Source organism: Nerophis lumbriciformis, linkage group LG29 (assembly GCF_033978685.3).
Source record: "Nerophis lumbriciformis linkage group LG29, RoL_Nlum_v2.1, whole genome shotgun sequence".
NCBI classification, from domain to species: Eukaryota; Metazoa; Chordata; class Actinopteri; order Syngnathiformes; family Syngnathidae; genus Nerophis; species Nerophis lumbriciformis.
The window spans coordinates 33,715,852-33,741,500 of NC_084576.2; the positions used below are offsets into that span (position 1 = coordinate 33,715,852).

Consider the following 25,649-nt stretch of genomic DNA (forward strand, 5'->3'; position numbering starts at 1 on the left):
ATGTTGAATATTCAATAACATGGCAAATTCTTGCATCCAGCACACCTTACAATAGTGGTAATAAAAGATGCAACCTATGCTTGAAAGAGAAACTGTTTATTATTTACCGTCCAGACCTGTCATCCCTCAACAAGCGCAGCGAAATTGTAACAGCATGCCGCCACAGACGGAAACACCTCCTAGGTAACACATGAGCCAATCACCACGCCCCTACGCCAGCCTGTACCCACCCACTCTGTGCCCTATATAAACCATGGTATGCGAATGCTCCCATTAAAATCTCCTGATGATTGAGGGGAACACCCCCTCATGAAACGGGCCTGTAGAGATGAAATAGTCTTGTGATTTTTTTCCCCACACATACATATATATATATATATATATATATATATATATATATATATATATATATATATATATATATATATATATATATATATATATATATGTATGAAATACTTGACTTGGTGAATTGTAGCTGTCAATATACTCCTCCCCTCTTAACCACGCCCCCAACCACCTCCCGCCCCACCCCCGACCACGCCCCCACCCCCCACCTCCCGAAATCGGAGATCTCAAGGTTGGCAAGTATGAGTTAATCATCAGAGCCTCACCTCCCAGGGGGTGATCAAGGGTGATGGGTCAAATGCAGAGAATAATTTCGCCACACCTAGTGTGTGTGTGACAATCATTGGTACTTTAACTTTAACTTTATATGCATTGAATTATTTACATTATTTACAATAGTAAGCATGTTTAAAGAATGTGACTATTTTATTCATTCCAGATCAGATTTAAAAAGTCATGTGTAACATGTCCCCCAGACAAAACATTCTCAATCAATATCATTCATTTGTTTTCTACCGCATTTCTTGCTTTTTTTTTTTGTTTCATACTTTTGTTTTGAAAAATCCGACCCGGACGTAGTTGTGACGTCAAAGACTGGCCTTTCCTGATTGGTCGGTTCATCACTGCTGCTGATGTGGTCTTCTGAAGTTAGCCTCGCCGTCGCTCCTTTTCACCACGAATCATTTCACTCATTTAACCTCATTAGGAATAAACTTCAACAATGCCTTACTTTCGAACTTGGGAGGACTTTGCCCGCGCGGCCGAAAAACTGTATCTGACGGAGCCCATGAAGGTAAAAACACATGGTTAGACAGGACTTCACCATGCTAACATGTTAGCTTGTTAGCGCGTGTTTTCCAGCTGCAAAATTCATTTCTGATGAAAACTTTTATTTGTTTCTTCGTCCAAGGCCAGAGTGGTGCTCAAGTACAGACACTGTGACGGCAACCTTTGCATTAAAGTCACCGACAACGCTGTGGTAAGTTGGAATAATACCTGTCATTAACCACTAATTCTGTCATATTCTACCATGTCTTTTCATTAGCAACTAGAACATTCCATGCTAACACTTAGCATGTGTGCTAACGATAGCATGATAACAGTCAGCATGATTTATACACCGAATTATACGACTCAAAGGTGTATGGCTGCGGAAATAGAAAAAAAAAAGTGTAAAAATAGACGTAAAAGTTAGCAAGCCTAAGTTAGCTTGCTAGCATGCTATCAGTTAGCATGCTAATAGTTAACAAGTGTCACATACCAAGTTATACGACTCAAAGGTGTATGGCTGCGGAAATAGAAGAAAAAAAAGTGTAAAAATTGACGTAAAAGTTAGCAAGCCTAAGTTAGCTTGCTAGCATGCTATCAGTTAGCATGCTAACAGTTAACAAGTGTCACATACCAAGTTATACGACTCAAAGGTGTATGGCTGCGGAAATAGAAAAAAAAAAATTAAAAATAGACGTAAAAGTTAGCAAGCCTAAGTTAGCTTGCTACCATGCTATCAGTTAGCATGCTAAAAGTTAACAAGTGTCACATACCAAGTTATACGACTCAAAGGTGTATAACTGCGGAAATAGAAAAAAAAGAAGTAAAAATAGACGTAAAAGTTAGCAAGCCTAAGTTAGCTTGCTACCATGCTATCAGTTAGCATGCTAACAGTTAACAAGTGTCACATACCAAGTTATACGACTCAAAGGTGTATGGCTGCGGAAATAGAAAAAAAAAAGTAAAAATAGACGTAAAAGTTAGCAAGCCTAAGTTAGCTTGCTAGCATGCTATCAGTTAGCATGCTAATAGTTAACAAGTGTCACATACCAAGTTATACGACTCAAAGGTGTATGGCTGCGGAAAATAGAAAAAAAAAAGTGTAAAAATAGACGTAAAAGTTAGCAAGCCTAAGTTAGCTTGCTAGCATGCTATCAGTTAGCATGCTAACAGTTAACAAGTGTCACATACCAAGTTATACGACTCAAAGGTGTATGGCTGCGGAAAAAAAATAAATAAATAAAAAATAGAAGTAAAAGTTAGCAAGCCTTAAGTTAGCTTGCTAGCATGCTATCAGTTAGCATGCTAATAGTTAACAAGTGTCACATACCAAGTTATACGACTCAAAGGTGTATGGCTGCGGAAATAGAAAAAAAAAAAGTTTAAAAATAGACGTAAAAGTTAGCAAGCCTAAGTTAGCTTGCTAGCATGCTATCAGTTAGCATGCTAATAGTTAACAAGTGTCACATACCAAGTTATACGACTCAAAGGTGTATGGCTGCGGAAATAGAAAAAATAAAAATAAAAATAGATGTATAAGTTAGCAAGCCTAAGTTAGCTTGCTAGCATGCTATCAGTTAGCATGCTAATAGTTAACAAGTGTCACATACCAAGTTATACGACTCAAAGGTGTATGGCTGCGGAAATAGAAAAAAAAAAGAAGTAAAAATAGACGTAAAAGTTAGCAAGCCTAAGTTAGCTTGCTAGCATGCTATCAGTTAGCATGCTAACAGTTAACAAGTGTCACATACCAAGTTATATGACTCAAAGGTGTATGGCTGCGGAAATAGAAGAAAAAAAAAGTAAAAATAGACGTAAAAGTTAGCAAGCCTAAGTTAGCTTGCTAGCATGCTATCAGTTAGCATGCTAATAGTTAACAAGTGTCACATACCAAGTTATACGACTCAAAGGTGTATGGCTGCGGAAATAGAAAAAAAAGAAGTAAAAATAGACGTAAAAGTTAGCAAGCCTAAGTTAGCTTGCTAGCATGCTATCAGTTAGCATGCTAACAGTTAACAAGTGTCACATACCAAGTTATATGACTCTAAGGTGTATGGCTGCGGAAATAGAAAAAAAAAAATTAAAAATAGACGTAAAAGTTAGCAAGCCTAAGTTAGCTTGCTAGCATGCTATCAGTTAGCATGCTAATAGTTAACAAGTGTCACATACCAAGTTATACGACTCAAAGGTGTATGGCTGCGGAAATAGAAAAAAAAAAGTGTAAAAATAGACGTAAAAGTTAGCAAGCCTAAGTTAGCTTGCTAGCATGCTATCAGTTAGCATGCTAATAGTTAACAAGTGTCACATACCAAGTTATACGACTCAAAGGTGTATGGCTGCGGAAATAGAAAAAAAAAAAGTAAAAATAGACGTAAAAGTTAGCAAGCCTAAGTTAGCTTGCTACCATGCTATCAGTTAGCATGCTAATAGTTAACAAGTGTCACATACCAAGTTATACGACTCAAAGGTGTATGGCTGCGGAAATAGAAAAAAAAAAAGTAAAAATAGACGTAAAAGTTAGCAAGCCTAAGTTAGCTTGCTAGCATGCTATCAGTTAGCATGCTAACAGTTAACAAGTGTCACATACCAAGTTATACGACTCAAAGGTGTATGGCTGCGGAAATAGAAAAAATAAAAATAAGTTAGCTTGCTAGCATGCTATCAGTTAGCATGCTAATAGTTAACAAGTGTCACATGCCAAGTTATACGACTCAAAGGTGTATGGCTGCGGAAATAGAAACAAAAAAATTAAAAATAGACGTAAAAGTTAGCAAGCCTAAGTTAGCTTGCTAGCATGCTATCAGTTAGCATGCTAATAGTTAACAAGTGTCACATACAAAGTTATACGACTCAAAGGTGTATGGCTGCGGAAATAGAAAAAAAAAAGTGTAAAAATAGACGTAAAAGTTAGCAAGCCTAAGTTAGCTTGCTAGCATGCTAATAGTTAACAAGTGTCACATACCAAGTTATACGACTCAAAGGTGTATGGCTGCGGAAATAGAAAAAAAAAATTAAAAATAGATGTAAACGTTAGCAAGCCTAAGTTAGCTTGCTAGCATGCTATCAGTTAGCATGCTAACAGTTAACAAGTGTCACATACCAAGTTATATGACTCTAAGGTGTATGGCTGCGGAAATAGAAAAAAAAAATTAAAAATAGACGTAAAAGTTAGCAAGCCTAAGTTAGCTTGCTAGCATGCTATCAGTTAGCATGCTAATAGTTAACAAGTGTCACATACCAAGTTATATGACTCCAATGTGTATGGCTGGGGAATTAGAGGGGAAAAAAATAAATTTAGCAAAAAATAAAAAAGTTAGCACTTAAATGTTAGCATGCTAACGTTTGCATGCTAACAGTTTACAAGTTTACCATGAATTGTTTTACATGGACAAGTTGAAAAACTTATTTGGGTGTAGGGATCATGTTTGATAAGAAATTATCGAGTTCAAGCCCATTATCGAATCCTCTTATCGAACCGATTCCTTATCGATTCTCTTATCGAATCCAGATGAGTTAACAAAAGCTCACTTTTATTTTATAAGAAAAAATAAAAATAAATTAAAGCTGCAAGCAGCATTGGTCGGGCCTGCATATTTGGCAGGTGCTAATCCTAAGTGTCCCAATACTGTTTGTCAAGTTTGAGAAGTGTCCCAAAACTTTTGTCCAGTGTAAGTGTCCCAACACTTTTGTTCAGTGGTAGTCATAAGTGTCCCAATACTTTTGTCAAGTTGTAGTCCCAAGTGTCCCAATACTTTTGTCCAGTGTAAGTGTCCCAATACTTTTGTCCAGTTGCCCAATACTTTTGTTCAGTGGTAGTCATAAGTGTCCCAATACTTTTGTCAAGTTGTAGTCCCAAGTGTCCCAATACTTTTGTAAAGTGGTAGTCATAAGTGTCCCAATACTTTTGGCCAGTGTAAGTGTCCCAATACTTTTGTCCAGTTGCCCAATACTTTTGTTCAGTGGTAGTCATAAGTGTCCCAATACTTTTGTCAAGTTGTAGTCCCAAGTGTCCCAATACTTTTGTAAAGTGGTAGTCATAAGTGTCCCAATACTTTTGGCCAGTGTAAGTGTCCCAATACTTTTGTCCAGTTGCCCAATACTTTTGTTCAGTGGTAGTCATAAGTGTCCCAATACTTTTGTCAAGTTGTAGTCCCAAGTGTCCCAATACTTTTGTAAAGTGGTAGTCATAAGTGTCCCAATACTTTTGTCTACTTTTAGTCTGAAGTGTCCCAAGACTTTTGTCTAGTGTACCTACCTTGTCTGCATTGTGTGGGCACGCTGGTGCTTCCTGCTTTTAAGCAGCCATCTTGAGAAAACAGCAGCGCAGCGGTTCTTTGAAGGCTCATAAAATCAAAACCGGAGCAGTTAGAATAATTATTTCGATAACTTTTATTTGGAAGGGTTCAATCTCTCTCCTGTTAGTTTGAAGCTGAAACGACAAACGCGCTCAGAGGAGATAATGTTTGAAGAGAAGTGACCGGTTTATAAAAAAATGTGGTTTTGAAGGGGAAATTGCAAACTTCCTGTTGATTTTTGCTGAGGGTTGTCAATCTATGAAATGTAGGTCTAAGTGAGACCTACATAGAGGTTTTTGTTTCATGTCTCTCCGACTTTCCCAGTGGGAGTTACAGGCAGTTTTGTCATTTTTGTCTTCCGAGGAGCAGTTTTTTCTGTGTTTCATAAAAAAAATTGCGGTAGAGCACAATTTTGAGATTTGGGGTTAGGTTTTTTTCATTAGATCACAATTTTAGCCAGTCCTGATGTGAGTTTTGAAGCATGTCAAGGGGGTCAAATTACAGCTCAAAGAGGCAAAAGTGACTGTTTTTAGTACTTTTTTGTCTTGAAGGGGGAATTGCCAACTTCCTGTTGTTTTTGCCTGAGGATGTACTATTATGAAAACTAGGTCTGAGTCAGACCTACATAGAGGTTTTTGTTTCATGTCTCTCCGACTTTCCCGGTGGGAGTTACAGGCAGTCTAGTTTTTTTTTTCTAGGGGGCGCTAGAGCGCAATTTTGAGTTTTGGGGGTTGGTTTTTTGACTAAAAAGTTTTGCCAGAAATTACTGATGTGTGTGTCAAATTTGGTGAGTTTTGAAGCATGTTAAAGGGGTCAAATTACAGCGCAAAGTTGCAGAAGAATAATAATAATAATTAAAGCTGCAAGCAGCATTGGTCGGGCCCGCGTATTTGGCAGGTGCTAGTCCTAAGTGTCCCAATACTTTTGTCCAGTTTTAGTCCCAAGAGTCCCAATAATTTTGGCAAGTTGTAGTCCTAAGTGTCCCAATACTTTTGTCCAGTGTAGGTGTCCCCATACGTGTGTCCAGTGGTAGTCCTTAGTGTCCCAATACTTTTGTTCAGTTTTCATCATAAGTGTCCCAATACTTTTGTCTACTTTTAGTCCGAATTGTCCCAATACTTTTGTTTAGTGTACCTACCTTGTCTGCATTGTGTGGGCACGCTGGTGCGCCCTGCTTTTAAGCAGCCTTCTAGAAAAAACAGCAGCATCAGCGCAGCGGCTCTTTGAAGGGTCATAAAATCAAAACCGGAGCAGTTATTAAAACTCTTTCGCCAACTTTCAATTAGAAGGGTTCAATCTCTCTCCTGTGTTAGTTTGAAGCCGAAACGACAAACACGTTTAGAGGAGATAATGTTTGAAGAAAGGTGACCGGTTTTTACAAAAATGTTGTGTTGAAGGGGGAATAGCAAGCTTCTTGTAGATTTTTGCTGGGTGTTGTCAATTTATGAAATGTAGGTCTAAGTGAGACCTACGGAGAGGATTTTGTTTCATGTCTCTCCGACCTTCCCAGTGGGAGTTACAGGCAGTTTTGTCATTTTTTTCTTCCGAGGAGCAGTTTTTTCTCCGTTTTATTCAAAAATTGCTCTAGAGCGCAATTTTTAAATTTGGGGTTAGGTTTTTTTATTAGATCACAATTTTTGCCAGTCCTGGTGTGTGCGTTCAGTTTGGTCAGTTTTGAAGCGTGTTAAGGGGGTCAAATTCAAAGAGGCAAAAGTGACTGATTTTACTAAAATTTAGTGTTGAAGGGGGAATAGCAAACTTCCTGTAGATTTTTGGCCGGGGAAATAAATTAATAAAATTTAAGTCTAAGTGAGACCTACATAGAGGTTTTTGTTTCATGTCTCTACGACATTCGTACTGGGAGTTAGAAAAAGTTTACTTTGTAGGGGGTGCTAGAGTGCAATTTTGAGTTTTGGGGTTTGGTGTTTTTACCAAAGAGTTTTGTTCGAGTTTATTTATGTGTGCGTCAAATTTGGTGAGTTTTGAAGCATGTTAAGAGGGTCAAAGTACCGCGCAAAGCTGCGGAATAAGAAAGAATAATAATAAAACCTTACAAATTTAATAGGTCCTTATGTCCCATTGCATAAGGACTCCCTTTGGGAGTCCTTATACAATGGGCCATGCGGGCCCTAATAAACGTTCAAAAAACAATAGGGTCCTCTGTCCCATTGTAAAAGGACTCCCTTCGGGATTCCTTTTACAATGGGCCATGCGGGCCCTAAATAAATAAATATTGACTGTTGTTACCCAAAGTATATTAAGTGGGATTTTTCAGAAAAACAAATATATACAGTAACACAAAAACAACCTGTCTCTGTGATCACTATAGGTGTATAAATAATAATATAGTGTTAAATAAAATCAGTCCCTTGGGCACAAAACTGAAAATAACACAGCTCTCCAAAAAGTGCACTTCTGCTGCTATTGGAACATACTAACTACGCAGACAGTTAACAAACAATCCAAGACGTCTAATAAAGTTCCAAAGCAGATGAATCCATTTAGGCTCTTTATTGTTGTTGATCTTGCTTTGTCTTTTCCTATCTTTACTTTTGTCTTGCACTGGGCTGTTATTAGGGCCCGCATGGCCCATTGCATAAGGACTCCCACAGGGAGTCCTTATGCAATGGGACATAAGGACCTATTGAATTTGTAAGGTTTTATTATTCTTCCGCACCCACAATAAACTGTAATTTGACCCACTTAACATGCTTCAAAACTCACCATAGTTTACCCACACATCAGGACCTGCGAAAATTGCCTTTGTAAAAAAAAAAAAACGAACCACAAAACTCAAAATTGCGCTCTAGCGCCTCCTAGGAAAAAAAAAACTAGACTGCCTGTAACTCCCACTAGGAAGGTCGGAGAGACATGAAACAAAAACCTCTATGTAGGTGTGACTTACACCTACCTTTCATAATTGTACATCCTCGGGCAAAAATCAACAGGAAGTTGGCAATTCCCCCTTCAAGACAAAAAAGTACCAAAAACAGTCACTTTTGCCTCTTTGAGCTGTAATTTGACCCCCTTAACATGCTTCAAAACTCACCACTGAACTGAACGCACACATCAGGACTGGCAAAAATTGCGATCTAATAAAAAAACCTAACCCCAAATCTCAAAATTGCGCTCTAGAGCAATTTTTGAATAAAACGGAGAAAAAACTGCTCCTCGGAAGAAAAAATGACAAAACTGCCTGTAACTCCCACTGGGAAGGTCGGAGAGACATGAAACAAAAACCTCTACATAGGTCTCACTTAGACCTACATTTCATAAATTGACAACCCCCAGCAAAAATCAACAGGAAGTTTGCTATTCCCCCTTCAAAACAACATTTTTGTAAAAACCGGTCACCTTCCTTCAAAAACTATCTCCTCTGAGCGCGTTTGTCGTTTCGGCTTCAAACTAACACAGGAGAGAGATTGAACCCTTGTGTATAAAATAACAGAACAGCGTTTTTCTAACTGCTCCGGTTTTGATTTTATGACCCTTCAAAGAACCGCTGCGCTGCTGTTTTTTTTAAGATGGCTGCTTAAAAGCAGGAAGCACCAGCGTGCCCACACAATGCAGACAAGGTAGGTACACTAGACAAAAGTATTGGGACACTTATGACTACCACCGGACAAAAGTATTGGGACACTTAGGACTAGCACCTGCCAAATATGCGGGCCCGACCAACGCTGCTTGCAGCTTTAATTTTTTTTTATTTTTTAAACTGAAATACACACAATGACAAATGTATAAGCTATGTAATTCAATGAACATACTGAAATGTAATACACAATATATAAATATTAGCTTCACATAAATATACAGTACTATCATCAAACAAATACTTCTTAAGTGTTGAAACTATTTCGATGGTAGAAATACACGACTGGCAGGTCCTCAAAACATCCATTGAAACAGTGCACAAAAATCGTCTTTCAATAAACGTCTTAGTATCAAATTTAACCACTTTTCACCTTAATATTGAGTTACATAAACAAGTTAAACAGTTTACTTACAGACCTATCTTTTCCAAGGCTTGTAAGAGCTAACACAACTTGTCTACTTCTCAATTGTCTCATGAACTGAGCAAACGTCGCCAACCCGGAAGTGCCCAAACTAATGACGTGTAGTATTTTCATATCGCCACAAGGTGTCAGTAAGAGTCTACAATCAAATGGGCATAACATTGCCGTCCCACAGGGCATTTACTGGATTCTTCCCAGGGATTCGAATAAAGAACCAACTCTTTTTCTTTACTATAGTGGCCTTGATAGTATATATAGTGGTCCCCTTTATTTACAAAAGTACCGAAAACTACCGAAATAATTTTAGTACCGGAACCGGTACCAAAATATTGGTATCGTTACAACACTAGCGTTTACTATATGGGCATCACCACGAAGACACTCTCGTTTACTGCACATTCATGTTATGAAGCTCCTAAATTTTGCAGTGCATCTTAATTGAAACCACTTTTTATTTTTATTTTTTTAACGCCGAAGTTGTGCTTATTTGTGAGAAGCTGGAATTACTCCGCTCAAGACGCAAAAAAACGCACATTTAAAAATATTTTAATTAAGAATATTTTGATAATATATACTCTAAGTAACGTCATTTAAAAATATTAGACTACACCAAAGCGCAAAAATTAATACGTCCCTAAATCATCTAGCAACAACAAAATTATAAAAAGATGCAGCTCAATAGACCAGTGTTTTTCAACCTTTTTTGAGCCAAGTGAGGACATCCTTTTTTTCATGACGGGAGGACAACAGGGTGACAAGAACTAAATCATCCAGACTAGAGATAAATTGTATTATTATGTTTATCTTACCTAAAAATAAATATATTTATTAACTAAAAAAAAACAAAAAACTAAATACATGTTTACTATATTTTGCTAAAAACATCCAAATTAATTGTATTTTTATTTGTATTTTTTCCTGACTCCTTATTACATCCAGCCATAGAATTCTACATTAAAATAAACATTTTTGAAATAACTGATTTTAAATTATCATAATAATTCATTTAAAATGACCATATTTAATTATTAAAATAATTGCTTGTTTATCAACAACTAGTGGTCCCCCTTTATACTATAGTGGCCTTGATAACGGGAACCGGTTCTCAAAAAGGGATTTGAGTCCATGGACATCGGGGGCGGTACCACTGGATTGGCAGACCGGGGTGGTGGTTCCTCTCTTTAAGAAGGGGAACCGGAGGGTGTGTTCTAACTATCGTGGGATCACACTCCTCAGCCTTCCCGGTAAGGTCTATTCAGGTGTACTGGAGAGGAGGCTACGCCGGATAGTCGAACCTCGGATTCAGGAGGAACAGTGTGGTTTTCGTCCTGGTCGTGGAACTGTGGACCAGCTCTATACTCTCGGCAGGGTCCTTGAGGGTGCATGGGAGTTTGCCCAACCAGTCTACATGTGTTTTGTGGACTTGGAGAAGGCATTTGACCGTGTCCCTCGGGAAGTCCTGTGGGGAGTGCTCAGAGAGTATGGGGTTTCGGACTGTCTGATTGTGGCAGTCCGCTCCCTGTATGATCAGTGCCAGAGCTTGGTCCGCATTGCCGGTAGTAAGTCGGACACGTTTCCAGTGAGGGTTGGACTCCGCCAAGGCTGCCCTTTGTCACCCATTCTGTTCATAACTTTTATGGACAGAATTTCTAGGCGCAGTCAAGGCGTTGAGGGGATCTGGTTTGGTGGCTGCAGGATTAGGTCTCTGCTTTTTGCAGATGATGTGGTCCTGATGGCTTCATCTGGCCAGGATCTTCAGCTCTCGCTGGATCGGTTCGCAGCCGAGTGTGAAGCGACTGGGATGAGAATCAGCACCTCCAAGTCCGAGTCCATGGTTCTCTCCCGGAAAAGGGTGGAGTGCCATCTCCGGGTTGGGGAGGAGATCTTGCCCCAAGTGGAGGAGTTCAAGTACCTCGGAGTCTTGTTCACGAGTGGGGAAGAGTGGATGGTGAGATCGACAGGCGGATCGGTGCGGCGTCTTCAGTAATGCGGACGCTGTATCGATCCGTTGTGGTGAAGAAGGAGCTGAGCCGGAAGGCAAAGCTCTCAATTTACCGGTCGATCTACGTTCCCATCCTCACCTATGGTCATGAGCTTTGGGTCATGACCGAAAGGACAAGATCACGGGTACAAGCGGCCCAAATGAGTTTCCTCCGCCGGGTGGCGGGGCTCTCCCTTAGAGATAGGGTGAGAAGCTCTGTCATCCGGGAGGAGCTCAAAGTAAAGCCGCTGCTCCTCCACATGGAGAGGAGCCAGATGAGGTGGTTCGGGCATCTGGTCAGGATGCCACCCGAACGCCTCCCTAGGGAGGTGTTTAGGGCACGTCCGAACGGTAGGAGGCCGCGGGGAAGACCCAGGACACGTTGGGAAGACTATGTCTCCCGGCTGGCCTGGGAACGCCTCGGGGTCCCCCGGGAGGAGCTGGACGAAGTGGCTGGGGAGAGGGAAGTCTGGGCTTCCCGGCGACCCGACCTCGGACAAGCGGAAGAAGATGGATGGATGGATGGATGGATGGATGGAGTCCATGGAATCGATTATTTTCTTATTGAACAACCGGGAGAACCAGTTTCGAACATCATCCCTGTTATAACTTCATCTTTATTTTTACTTTTTACACCAAAATGCGTCCATTCTCCCTTTTCTGTTTACACACTGTGTCTGCTTGTAAGTACTCTGTGTGTGTGCGCTGCCCAACATGCTAGTAAAACCACGACGTGACGACGACGCCGCCGCCACTAAAAAGATGGGTTTAGCCAACAAAGGCATGACCTTGTGTCTTCACGCATGCAGTGTTTGCAGTACAAGACGGACCAGGCCCAGGACGTGAAGAAGATCGAGAAGCTCCACGGGAAACTGATGAGACTCATGGTGTCAAAGGAGACGCACAGCGGCGCCATGGAGACGGACTGAAGCGGTCTTCAAAGAGCGCGGGAGAGGACTAGAGTCGAGGTGGTTGCTGGGAGCACAGAAGCGAGGGAAGATGTAAAGAAGGAATGCTTTAACACAGTCAGAGATGTGGTATTTATATTCTTCATTCTCAGGAGGTTTTTTTTTTTTAATCCTGTTTGACATCACGTCTGTGATTGTGTTAATTCATCAGCACACGCTCCGAGGGAAGATGGACAAATGTGCTGCTGTTTTTCTTTTAAAGACCTCCATTTTTTTTTCATGTTGATGTGAGCTGAAGTCGTTTATTTTGCTGCTCTGGACATGTTGTACATAACTTGAAGCAGGACCTTCTAACAGCTTCACAACTTTAGTTGTTACATCTTCAATAAATATTTACTCACACTACTTCCACTGCAATTTGTTTTGTATAAAACACACCCTTCTTTTTTTATTCTTTTATTTATAGAGCCATCATTGGAACAAGTCCTGGTCAAAAGTGTACGTACACTTGTAAAGAACATCATGTCATGGCTGTCTTGACTTTACAATCATTTCTACAACTCTTACCGTATTTTCCGCACCATAAGGCGCCCTGGGTTATAAGCCGCGCCTTCAATGAACGGCATATTTCAAAACTTTGTCCACCTATAAGCCGCCCCGTGTTGTAAGCCGCATCTAACTGCGCTAAAGGAATGTCAAAAAAACAGTCAGATAGGTCAGTCAAACTTTAATAATATATTAAAACCAGCGTGATGTGGGCGCGCATGGAGTCGTATATCAACATGGACAGAGCTGCGTGAAAAAAGCCACCCGGCCTCTTCGCGTAAACTTAAACTTACCTTAACCACTCGCTCATCTTTTCTTCATCCATCCCTTCGAGTTAGCTTTTATGATGACGCCGGCTGGAAAGGTCTCTTTTGGCAAGGTCTTCCTTTTGAATATCACCATGGGTGGAAGTTTCTGGCCATTAGCATGGCAAGCTAGAACCACAGTGAAGGATGACTTCTCATTCCCTGTGGTGCGAATATTCACCGTACGTGCTCCCGTTGTATCCACAGTGCGGTTCACAGGAATATCAGTTGCTGTGAAATAGTAGTCCGTGTGCGGATGGAGAGATTGCGTCTTTTCATGAACCGGATCCCTGTCGCTTAGTAGGAGCCATTTTGTGGTCTTTACAGATGTAAACACACAAAGGAAATGAAACGTAATATCCGCGCGCTTTTTCTCCTTCTACGTGGGCGGGTGGTTGCGTACAGTAGAAGAAGAAGCGCTTCCTCTTCTATGGGGGCGGGTGCTTACCTTGGCGGTTGCTTGCGTAGAAGAAGAAGCGCTTCCTGTTCTACGGGGAAAAAAGATGGCGGCTGTTTACCGTAGTTGCGAGACCGAAACTTTATGAAAATGAATCTTAATATTAATCCATATATAAAGCGCACCGGGTTATAAGGCGCACTGTCAGCTTTTGAGAAAATTTGTGGTTTTTAGGTGCGCCTTATAGTGCGTAAAATACGGTATTTTTTTGTGAGAGTGATTGGAGCACATACAAAAAACATTCATGAAGTTTGCTTCTTTTATGAATTTATTATGGCTCTACTGAAAATGTGAGGGTCAAAAGTATACATACAGCAATGTTAATATTTGCTTACATGTCCCTTGGCAAGTTTCACCACTTTTGGTAGCCATATTTATGTACTAGCCTAAAAATCGGTGGTATCGCACATTACTATTTTTTACTTTTTTTTTTTCTTTTTTTTTTTTTAATATTTTATTTGAATTTTGAATCAGGCAAGTATGAGGGGGCTATTTTCATATTTTTTCATTTAAAAAAATGCTACAAATGTTTAAAGATGTAGGTGACTAAGCATATTATTGTTAGTTAAAAAAAATCTTATAGTCCGATTTATTATTTTTGCTCTTTTTTTTCTTCCACTTTACAGTCTTTTTTTTTTTTTTTTTTTTTAGCTAAATATGGTATTTGAAAATACACAACTTTAAAAAATGTTGTCAGGCAGGTTTATATTTGCACAAAGAATCGAATCGATATCGCGATACTAGCCTAAAAATCGGTGGTATAGCACATTACAATTTTTTTTACTCTTTTTTTTTTTTTTTTTTTTTTTTTTTTTTTTTTTTTTTTTTTTTTTTTTTACATTTTTACTACTCGTTTTCCCCCCATGTAAGAATAGAATAATAATATTACGATAACCTAGTGTCTGTAGTATCTTTTGCCTGTACGAATATATGAATGTATATTATAGTTGTATTTTTTTTAATGAATCCATGAATTAGTATTATTAAACTTTGTTTATAGTTTAAGTATATTTTATTTGTATTTTAGGATATTCCAATATTTTGAATCAGGCAAGTATGAGGGGGCCATTTTCATATTTTTTCATTTAAAAAAATGCTACAAATGTTTAATGACGTAGGTGACTAAGCATATTGTTAGTTTTTAAAAAAAACGGATTTTTCTCCATATATTCTGATACTTTTTTTGCTCTTTTTTTCTTCCACTTTACTGTCGTTTTTTTTTTTTTTTTTTAGCTAAATATGGTATTTGAAAATACACAACTTTGAAAAATGTTGTCAGGCAGGTTTATATTTGCACAAAGAATCGAATCGGTATCGCCAATACTAGCCTAAAAATCGGTGGTATTGCACATTACTATCTTTTACTCTTTTATTTCTTTCTTACATTTTTACTACTCGTTTTCCCTCACGTAAGAATAGAATAATAACATTACGATAACCTAGTGTCTGTAGTATCTTTTGCCTGTAACGAAAATATGAATGTCTGTGTATCATGGTTGTATTTTTTTAAATTAATGCATAAGTTAGTATTATTAAACTTTGTTTATATTTTAAGTATATTTTATTTGTATTTTAGGATATTCCAATATTTTGAATCAGGCAAGTATGAGGGGGCCATTTTCATATTTTTTCATTTAAAAAAATGCTACAAATGTTTAAAGATGTAGGTGACTAAGCATATCATATATAATATAGTCCGATTATTTTTTTTGCTCTTTTTTTTCTTCCACTTTACTGTCTTTTTTTTTTTTTTTTTAGCTAAATATGGTTTTTGAAAATACACAACTTTAAAAAATGTTGTCAGGCAGGTTTATATTTGCACAAAAAATCGAATCGATATCACCGATACTAGCCTAAAAATCGGTGGTATAGCACATTACTATTTTTAACTCTTTTTTTTTTTTTTTTTTTTCTTACATTTTTACTATTCGTTTCCCCCCCGTGTAAGAATAGAATAATATTACGATAACCTAGTGTCTGTAGTATCTTTTGCCTGTACGAATATATGAATGTCTGTGTATCATGGTTGTATTTTTTTTAATGAATCCATAAATTAGGATTGTTAAACTTTGTTTAAAGTTTAAGTATATTTTATTTGTATTTTAGGATATTCCAATATTTTGAATCAGGCAAGTATGAGGGGGCCATTTTCATATTTTTTTTCATTTAAAAAAATGCTACAAATGTTTAAAGATGTAGGTGACTAAGCATATTATTGTTAGTTTAAAAAAATCATATTTTTCTCCTTATAGTCCTATTTTTTCTTTCTCTTTTTTCTTCCACTTTACTGTCTTTTTTTTTTTTTTTTAACTAAATATGGTATTTGAAAATACACAACTTTAAAAAATGTTATCAGGCAGGTTTATATTTACACAAAGAATCGAATCGATATCGCCAATACTAGCCTAAAAATCGGTGGTATTGCACATTACTATTTTTTTACTATTTTTTTTTTTCTTACATTTTTACTACTCGTTTTCCCCCCATGTAAGAATAGAATAATAACATTACGATAACCTAGTGTCTGTAGTATCTTTTGCCTGTAACGAAAATATGAATGTCTTTATATTATGGTTGTTTTTTGTTTTTTTAATGAATCCATAAGTTAGTATTATTAAACTTTGTTTATAGTTTAAGTATATTTTATTCGTATTTTAGGATATTCTAATATTTTGAATCAGGCAAGTATGAGGGGGCCATTTTCATATTTTTTCATTTAAAAAAAATGCTACAAATGTTTAAAGACCCATATGACTAAGCATATTATTGTTAGTTAAAAAAAAATCATCTTTTTCTCCTTATAGTCCGATTATTTTTTTTGCTCTTTTTTCTTCCATTTTACTGTCTTTTTTTTTTTTTTTTTTTTTAGCTTATAATGGTATTTGAAAATACACAACTTTAAAAAATGTTGTCAGGCAGGTTTATATTTGCACAAAGAATCGAATCGATATCGCCGATACTAGCCTAAAAATCGGTGGTATAGCACATTACTATTTTTTTACTATTTTTTTTTCTTACATTTTTACTACTCGTTTTCCCCCCATGTAAGAATAGAATAATAATATTACGATAACCTAGTGTCTAGTATATTTTGCCTGTAACGAAAACATGAATGTCTGTATCATTGTTGTATTTTTTTTAAATTAATCCATAAGTTAGTATTATTAAACTTTGTTTATAGTTTAAGTAGATTTTATTTGTCTTTTAGGATATTCCAATATTTTGAATCAGGCAAGTATGAGGTGGCCATTTTCATATTTTTTCATTTAAAAAAATGCTACAAATGTTTAAAGATGTAGGTGACTAAGCATATTATTGTTAGTTTAAAAAAAATCATCTTTTTCTCCATGTAGTCGTATTTTTTTTGCTCTTTTTTTCCTTCCACTTTACTGTCGTTTTTTTTTTTTTTTTAGCTAAATATGGTATTTGAAAATACACAACTTAAAAAAAATGTTGTCAGGCAGGTTTATATTTGCACAAAGAATCGAATCGATATCGCGATACTAGCCTAAAAATCGTTGGTATAGCACATTACTATTTTTTTTACTATTTTTTTCTTCTTTTTTTTTTTTCTTTTTTTTTTCTTACATTTTTACTACTCGTTTTCCCCCCATGTAAGAATAGAATAATAATATTACGATAACCTAGTGTCTGTAGTATCTTTTGCCTGTACGAATATATGAATGTCTGTATATTATGGTTGTATTTTTTTTATGAATCCATGAATTAGTATTATTAAACTTTGTTTATAGTTTAAGTATATTTTATTTGTATTTTAGGATATTCCAATATTTTGAATCAGGCAAGTATGAGGGGGCCATTTTCATATTTTTTTTCATTTAAAAAAATGCTACAAATGTTTAAAGACCCATATGACTAAGCATATTATTGTTAGTTTAAAAAAAAACAACCGTATTTTTCTCCATATATTCTGATCCTTTTTTTGCTCTTTTTTTCTTCCACTTTACTGTCTTTTTTTTTCTTTTTTTTTTTTAGCTAAATATGGTATTTGAAAATACATATTTATGAAAAATGTTGTCAGGCAGGTTTATATTTGCACAAAGAATCGAATCGATATCGCCGATACTAGCCTAAAAATCGGTGGTATTGCACATTACTATTTTTTACTCTTTTTTTTCTTTCTTACATTTTTACTACTCGTTTTCCCTCACGTAAGAATAGAATAATAATATTACGATAACTTAGTGTCTAGTATTTTTTTGCCTGTACGAAAATATGAATGTCTGTATATTATGGTTGTATTTTTTTAATGAATCCATAAGATAGTATTATTAAACTTTGTTTATGGTTTAAGAATATTTTATTTTTATTTTAGGATATTCTAATATTTTGAATCAGGCAAGTATATCATATTTTTTCATTTAAAAAATGCTATAAATGTTTAAAGACCTAGGTGACTAAGCATAATATTGTTAGTTAAAAAAAAAAATATTTTTCTCAATATATTCCTTTTTTTTTTTTGCTCTTTTTTTTCTTACACTTTACTGTCGTTTTTTTTTTTGTTTTTTTTTGTAGCTAAATGTGGTATTATTTGAAAATACACAACTTTAAAAATGTTTGCTAGACAGGTTTGTATAACTATTACAGGCAGCCTCGGACAGCTATACTGGGGTCCTGCGTGGACTCTGACCCAGTGGACCCAGCCGGGGGCGGGAAGAAAAAGAAGAAAAAGGAGAAAAAAAGAGAAAAGGTGGGCGTCAAACAAGTTAGTGACGTCGTCATTCCCACGACTCAACCCTGAAAACTCACTCGACGAGCCGAATAAAGAGGCGAGTTCGTCCCTAACTGCGGCTCGGGTGTGAAGATACTACGCAGCGAGATAAGGTAAACAACCAACACAACAATCAATCAAAAGCAATATCACGTGACAATCACCTGTGTCACTCAGGGTCGAGTCGAGCACCAAACTGACGTTTTTTTTTTATTCGTATAAAGTGTTGTGGTAACTAGTTGGTTAACGTGGTAACTAGTTGGTTAACGTGGTAACGAGTTGGTTAACGGGGTTAAATGAGGACAGGCAGGGCGGGACAAAGGTGGGCGTGACAGAAAGACAACAACAGTTTTGATTGATTGATTGAGACTTTTATTAGTAGATTGCACAGTGAAGTACATATTCCCTACAATTGACCACTAAATGGTAACACCAGAATAAGTTTTTCAACTTGTTTAAATCGGGGTCCACTAAAATCGATTCATAATACAGATTAGAGATGCGCGGTTTGCGGACACAACCGCGGAGTCCGCGGATTATCCACGGATCGGGCGGATGAAATAAAAAAAAATTAGATTTTATCCGCGGGTCGGGTCGGGCGGTTGAAATAAGAAAAAATTAGATTTTAAATAGATTCAGGCGGGTGGCAGTTAAACCAATTGGTAAATATATATACATAGTTAAATGTTGTTACCCACATACGAAAAACGAGCAGGCACCTGCAGCATATGCCACAACAGAAGAAGAAAAAAAAAAAGAGATGGACACTTTTACGGAGCGGAGAAGGGGTTCGGGACCGAGGCCCCTTCCCCCGAGAGGTCCCCACCGGGAGCCGTAGCTGAGGGGATCCACGAGAAGGGCCCGACGCACGTCCAGGGTCACCACCGCGCCCACCGCACGACACCCCGCCTCGTCCGGCTTCGCCGCGGCCGGCGTCACGCGCAGCAGGTAAGCAGCTTACCTGCCCGCCCCACCCCCATGGCCGGGGGCTCGTAACAGGGGTCACTCCGCGCGCTCCGCCCGTGCAGCTTACCTGCCCGCCACCCCCGTTGCCGGTGGCGCGTAACAGGGGTCACTCCGCGCGCAGTGCGCTCACGAAAGGGGTGGGGCAAGCAGAACTCGCGCTGCGGGATGAACCGAACGCCGGGTTAAGGCGCCCGATGCCGACGCTCATCAGACCCCAGAAAAGGTGTTGGTTGATATAGACAGCAGGACGGTGGCCATGGAAGTTGGAACCCGCTAAGGAGTGTGTAACAACCCACCTGCCGAATCAACTAGCCCTGAAAATGGATGGCGCTGAAGCCTCTGGCGCGAGGGACATCGCACCTCCACGCGCTTGGAGGTGCGCTCAGCGCGGCTCCCAGATGATTGCTGCATTGGATCAGTCTCCTTTCTTTAACAGGCAAAAGCTTTATAACCTCACTAATGCCTTGCATCGTCTATATTAGATATATAACAACGGGCGGGTGCGGTGTTGATTAAATATTAATTCGGGTGGATGCGGATGGTTGACGACTTTTGTCATGCGGTTGCGGATGAAATAATTGCCTATCCGCGCATCTCTAATACAGATATATACTATCATCATAATACAGTCATCACACAAGATAATCATCAGAGTATATATACGTTGTATTATTTACATGATGTACAATCCGGGGGGGTGGGTTGAGGAGGGTTTGGTTGATATCATCACTTCAGTCATCTACAATTGAGAACAGCGAAATGGACATTGAAACAGTGTAGGCATACTTGCCAACCTTGAGACCTCCGATTTCGGGGGGTGGCGGGGGGCGTGGTCAAGAGGGGAGGAGTATATTTACAGCTAGAATTCCCCTAGTCAAGTATTTCATATATATATATATATATATATATATATATATATATATATATATATATATATAAGAAATACTTGACTACTTGACTTTCAGTGAATTCTAGCTATATATATATATATATATATATATATATATATATATATATATATATATATATATATATATATATTAGAGATGCGCGGATAGGCAATTATTTCATCCGCAACCGCATCAGAAAGTCGTCAACCATCCGCCATCCACCCGACCTAACATTTGATCAGAACCGCACCCGCCCGTTGTTATATATCTAATATAGACGATGCAAGGCATTAGTGAGGTTATAAAGCTTTTGCCTGTTAAAGAAAGGAGACTGATCCAATGCAGCACAGACATTCGCGTGCCACGCTGTCACGGCCCAGACGCACACCAGTGCGCAATCATATGGGAGCCGCGCTGAGCGCACCTCCAAGCGCGTCTCGCTGCCGGCGACGGCCGGGTATGGGCCCGACGCTCCAGCGCCATCCATTTTCAGGGCTAGTTGATTCGGCAGGTGGGTTGTTACACACTCCTTAGCGGGTTCCGACTTCCATGGCCACCATCCTAGCTGCTGTCTATATCAACCAGGGTGAGCCCCACCCCTTTCGTGAGCGCACTGCGCGCGGATTGACCCCTGTTACGCGCCCCCGGCAACAGGGGTGGCGGGCAGGTAAGCTGCGCGGGCGGAGCGCGCGGAGTGACCCCTGTTACGAGCCCCCGGCCACGGGGGTGGCGGGCAGGTAAGCTGCTTACCTGCTGCGCGTGACGCCGGCCGCGGCGAAGGCGGACGAGGCGGGGTGTCGGTGCGGTGGGACGCGGTGGTGACCCTGGACGTGCGTCGGGCCCTTCTCGCGGATCGCCTCAGCTACGGCTCCCGGTGGGGCCCTCTTGGGGGAAGGGGCCTCGGTCCCGGACCCCGGCGAGGCGTCGGGGGCCTTCTCCGCTCCGTAAAAGTGTCCATCTCTTTCTTTTCTTTTTTCTTCTGTTGTGGCATATGCTGCAGGTGCCTGCTCGTTTTTCGTATGTGGGTAACAACATTTAACTATGTATATATATTTACCAATTGGTTTAACTGCCACCCGCCTGAATCTATTTAAAATCTAATTTTTTTTTATTTCAACCGCCCGACTCGACCCGACCCGCGGATAAAATCTAATTTTTAAAAATTTCATCCGCCCGATCCGCGGATAATCCGCGGACTCCGCGGTTGTGCCCGCAAACCGCGCATCTCTAATTGACATACTTGCCAACCTTGAGACTTCCGATTTCGGGAGGTGGGGGGTGGGGGCGTGGTTAAGAGGGGAGGAGTATATTGACAGCTAGAATTCACCAAGTATTTCATATATATATATATATATATATATATATATATATATATATATATACAGGTAAAAGCCAGTAAATTAGAATATTTTGAAAAACTTGATTTATTTCAGTAATTGCATTCAAAAGGTGTAACTTGTACATTATATTTATTCATTGCACACAGACTGATGCATTCAAATGTTTATTTCATTTAATTTTGATGATTTGAAGTGGCAACAAATGAAATCCAAAATTCCGTGTGTCACAAAATTAGAATATTACTTAAGGCTAATACAAAAAAGGGATTTTTAGAAATGTTGGCCAACTGAAAAGTATGAAAATGAAAAATATGAGCATGTACAATACTCAATACTTGGTTGGAGCTCCTTTTGCCTCAATTACTGCGTTAATGCGGCGTGGCATGGAGTCGATGAGTTTCTGGCACTGCTCAGGTGTTATGAGAGCCCAGGTTGCTCTGATAGTGGCCTTCAACTCTTCTGCGTTTTTGGCTCTGGCATTCTGCATCTTCCTTTTCACAATACCCCACAGATTTTCTATGGGGCTAAGGTCAGGGGAGTTGGCGGGCCAATTTAGAACAGAAATACCATGGTCCGTAAACCAGGCACGGGTAGATTTTGCGCTGTGTGCAGGCGCCAAGTCCTGTTGGAACTTGAAATCTCCATCTCCATAGAGCAGGTCAGCAGCAGGAAGCATGAAGTGCTCTAAAACTTGCTGGTAGACGGCTGCGTTGACCCTGGATCTCAGGAAACAGAGTGGACCGACACCAGCAGATGACATGGCACCCCAAACCATCACTGATGGTGGAAACTTTACACTAGACTTCAGGCAACGTGGATCCTGTGCCTCTCCTGTCTTCCTCCAGACTCTGGGACCTCGATTTCCAAAGGAATTGCAAAATTTGCATGGTTGGGTGATGGTTTGGGGTGCCATGTCATCTGCTGGTGTCGGTCCACTCTGTTTCCTGAGATCCAGGGTCAACGCAGCCGTCTACCAGCAAGTTTTAGAGCATTTCATGCTTCCTGCTGCTGACCTGCTCTATGGAGATGGAGATTTCAAGTTCCAACAGGACTTGGCGCCTGCACACAGCGCAAAATCTACCCGTGCCTGGTTTACGGACCATGGTATTTGTGTTCTAAATTGGCCCGCCAACTCCCCTGACCTTAGCCCCATAGAAAATCTGTGGGGTATTGTGAAAAGGAAGATGCAGAATGCCAGACCCAAAAACGCAGAAGAGTTGAAGGCCACTATCAGAGCAACCTGGGCTCTCATAACACCTGAGCAGTGCCAGAAACTCATCGACTCCATGCCACGCCGCATTAACGCAGTAATTGAGGCAAAAGGAGCTCCAACCAAGTATTGAGTATTGTACATGCTCATATTTTTCATTTTCATACTTTTCAGTTGGCCAACATTTCTAAAAATCCCTTTTTTGTATTAGCCTTAAGTAATATTCTAATTTTGTGACACACGGAATTTTGGATTTTCATTTGTTGCCACTTCAAATCATCAAAATTAATTGAAATAAACATTTGAATGCATCAGTCTGTGTGCAATGAATAAATATAATGTACAAGTTACACCTTTTGAATGCAATTACTGAAATAAATCAAGTTTTTCAAAATATTCTAATTTACTGGCTTTTACCTGTATATACTCTGAAAATATGCAAACAAAACTGTGTTTAGATAATTGATACTTCAAACTTGCATAAATAAATCTTAAGGAATATAACATAACTTGGCTTCTGAGAGTTTCAAAATGTAATGAATAAAATGCTAAAGTTGTTGATAAACAAGCAATTATTTTAATAATTAAATATGGTCATTTTAGATTAATTATTATGATAATTTAAAATTAATTATTTCAAATAAAAATACAATTAATTTTGATGTTTTTAGCAAAATATAGTAAAAATGTATTTAGTTTTTTTTTGTTTTTTTTAATTAATAAATATATTTATTTTTAGGTAAGATAAACATAATACAATTTATCTCTTGTCTGGATGATTTAGTTCTTGTCACCCTGTTGTCCTCCCGTCGTGAAAAAAGGCTGTCCTCACTCAGGTCCGCATGGAGCTGGAGGGGGCGTGGCCTCCAGCTCCGGCTGAAAATCGGGAGATTTTCGGGAGAATATTTGTCCCGGGAGGTTTTCGGGAGAGGCGCTGAATTTCGGGAGTCTCCCGGAAAATTCGGGAGGGTTGGCAAGTATGACAATTGAGAACAGCAAAATGGACATTGAAACAGTGTAGGTGTGACTTGGTAGGATATGTACAGCAAGTAGTGGACATAGAGAGAGAGAGATCAGAAAGCATAATAAAAAATATCTACATTTAATTATTTACATTTGATTATTAACAATCCGGGGAGGGTGTTAGTTTAGGGTTGAAGTTGCCTGGAAGTGTACTTTTATTGCGGTTTCGAAGGAGGATAGAGATGCCCTTTCTTTTACACCTGTTGGGAGTGCATTCCACATTGATGCGGCATAGAAAGAGAATGAGTTAAGACCTTTGTTAGATGGGAATCTGGGTTTAACGTGGTTAGTGGAGCTCCCCCTGGTGTTGTGGTTATGGCGGTCATTTACGTTAAGGAAGTAGTTTGACATGTACTTCGGTATCAGGGAGGTGTAGCGGATTTTATAGACCAGGCTCAGTGCAAGTTGTTTTACTCTGTCCTCCACCCTGAGCCAGCCCACTTTGGAGAAGTGGGTAGGAGTGAGGTGTGATCTGGGGTGGAGGTCTAGAAGTAATATGACTAGCTTGTCCTGGGATGTTTGGAGTCTAGATTTGAGGGTTTTGGAGGTGCTAGGGTACCAGGAGGTGCATGCGTAATCGAAAAAGGGTTGAACGAGAGTTCCCGCTAGAATCTTCAAGGTGCTTTTGTTGACCAGAGAGGAGATTCTATAGAGAAATCCCGTTCGTTGGTTGACCTTTTTGATGACCTTGGTTGCCATTTTATCACAGGAAAGATTAGCCTCTAGAATGGAACCTAGGTAGGTGACCTCATCCTTCCTGGTGATAACAATGTCACCCACTTTTATAGGGAAGTCATTGACTTTCTTAAGGTTGATGTGGGACCCAAACAGGATGGATTCCGTTTTACCCAAGTGTATGCATAGCTTGTCGTCAGCAAGCCAGGTGCAAGTTCTACAGAGTTCAGCACTGAGGATTTTCTCCACCTGTGACTTGTCCTTGTCTGATACCAGCAGGGCCGAGTCATCCGCAAACAAAAACAATTCACAGTCGCATGCTGATGACATGTTGTTTATGTACATTAGGAACAGTAAAGGCCCTAATATACTGCCTTGGGGACTCCACAGCTTACTGAGAGGGTGGGGCACGGTACCGTTCACCTCTACCACCTGTTCCCTCCCCTCCAAGTAAGATTGCATCCAGCTCGATGAGGTTTTGTCAAATCCGATTGCTCTGAGCTTATCCAACAGTATAGCGTGGTTAACGGTGTCAAAGGCCTTCTGAAGGTCCAGCATGACCATGCAGCAGTCCACCTCATGTTTGATGTGGTCGCTCAGATAGAGAAGGCATGTGTCAGTGGAGTGGTTAGTTCTGAAGTCAGATAGAGAAGGCATGTGTCAGTGGAGTGGTTAGTTCTGAAGTCAGATAGAGAAGGCATGTGTCAGTGGAGTGGTTAGTTCTGAAGCCGGATTGCAATTTGTACATGAGTTTATTAGTGGCAAGGTAACTATCGACCTGTTCATAAACTATTTTCTCCATTACTTTCGAAATGGAACTGAGAATAGAAACAGGTCGGTAGTTGCCAGGTTCCAATTTGCTTCCTTTTTTAAAGAGGGGAGTTACTCTTGCTATCTTAAAATGTTTTGGTACTTGGCCTTGTGTAATTGAGAGGTTTATTATGTGCGTGATGATCGGGGCAATGATGGAGGCAGAGTCCCTGAGAAATCTGGAGGGGATATTTTCAAGGCCGGTGGCCTTGTTTGGGTGGAGCGCGCTCAATTTTTTAAGCACCTCATCAGCTGAGACCATTTCTAGTTTGAAATCGTTGTTGGATACTCCTAGCTTTCTGTAGAAGGCTTTAATGTGTTCTACACCAAAGCGACCAGAGTGGTGGGACAGCTTGTTGACTAGACCATGACCATCACT

The 25,649-nt window shown here is 39.4% G+C and overlaps 2 protein-coding genes across 2 annotated transcripts in view; both read left to right on the forward strand.

Moving 5' to 3' along the window:
- Positions 1 to 947: 947 nt before the first annotated feature.
- srp9 (signal recognition particle 9) lies at positions 948 to 12,721 on the forward strand. The gene is made up of 3 exons (XM_061925291.2): positions 948 to 1,141; positions 1,259 to 1,327; positions 12,218 to 12,721. The coding sequence occupies exons 1-3, from the start codon at positions 1,070 to 1,072 to the stop codon at positions 12,335 to 12,337; spliced, it is 261 nt and encodes an 86-aa protein (XP_061781275.1). The 5' UTR covers positions 948 to 1,069; the 3' UTR covers positions 12,338 to 12,721.
- Positions 12,722 to 18,289: 5,568 nt separating this feature from the next.
- ephx1 (epoxide hydrolase 1, microsomal (xenobiotic)) overlaps positions 18,290 to 25,649 on the forward strand; it is a 37,306-nt gene continuing 29,946 nt past the window's right edge. Inside the window, exon 1 of the mRNA XM_061925288.2 lies at positions 18,290 to 18,469. The gene's annotated coding sequence lies outside the window, so the exon portion shown is untranslated. The remainder of the gene's footprint in view (positions 18,470 to 25,649) is intronic.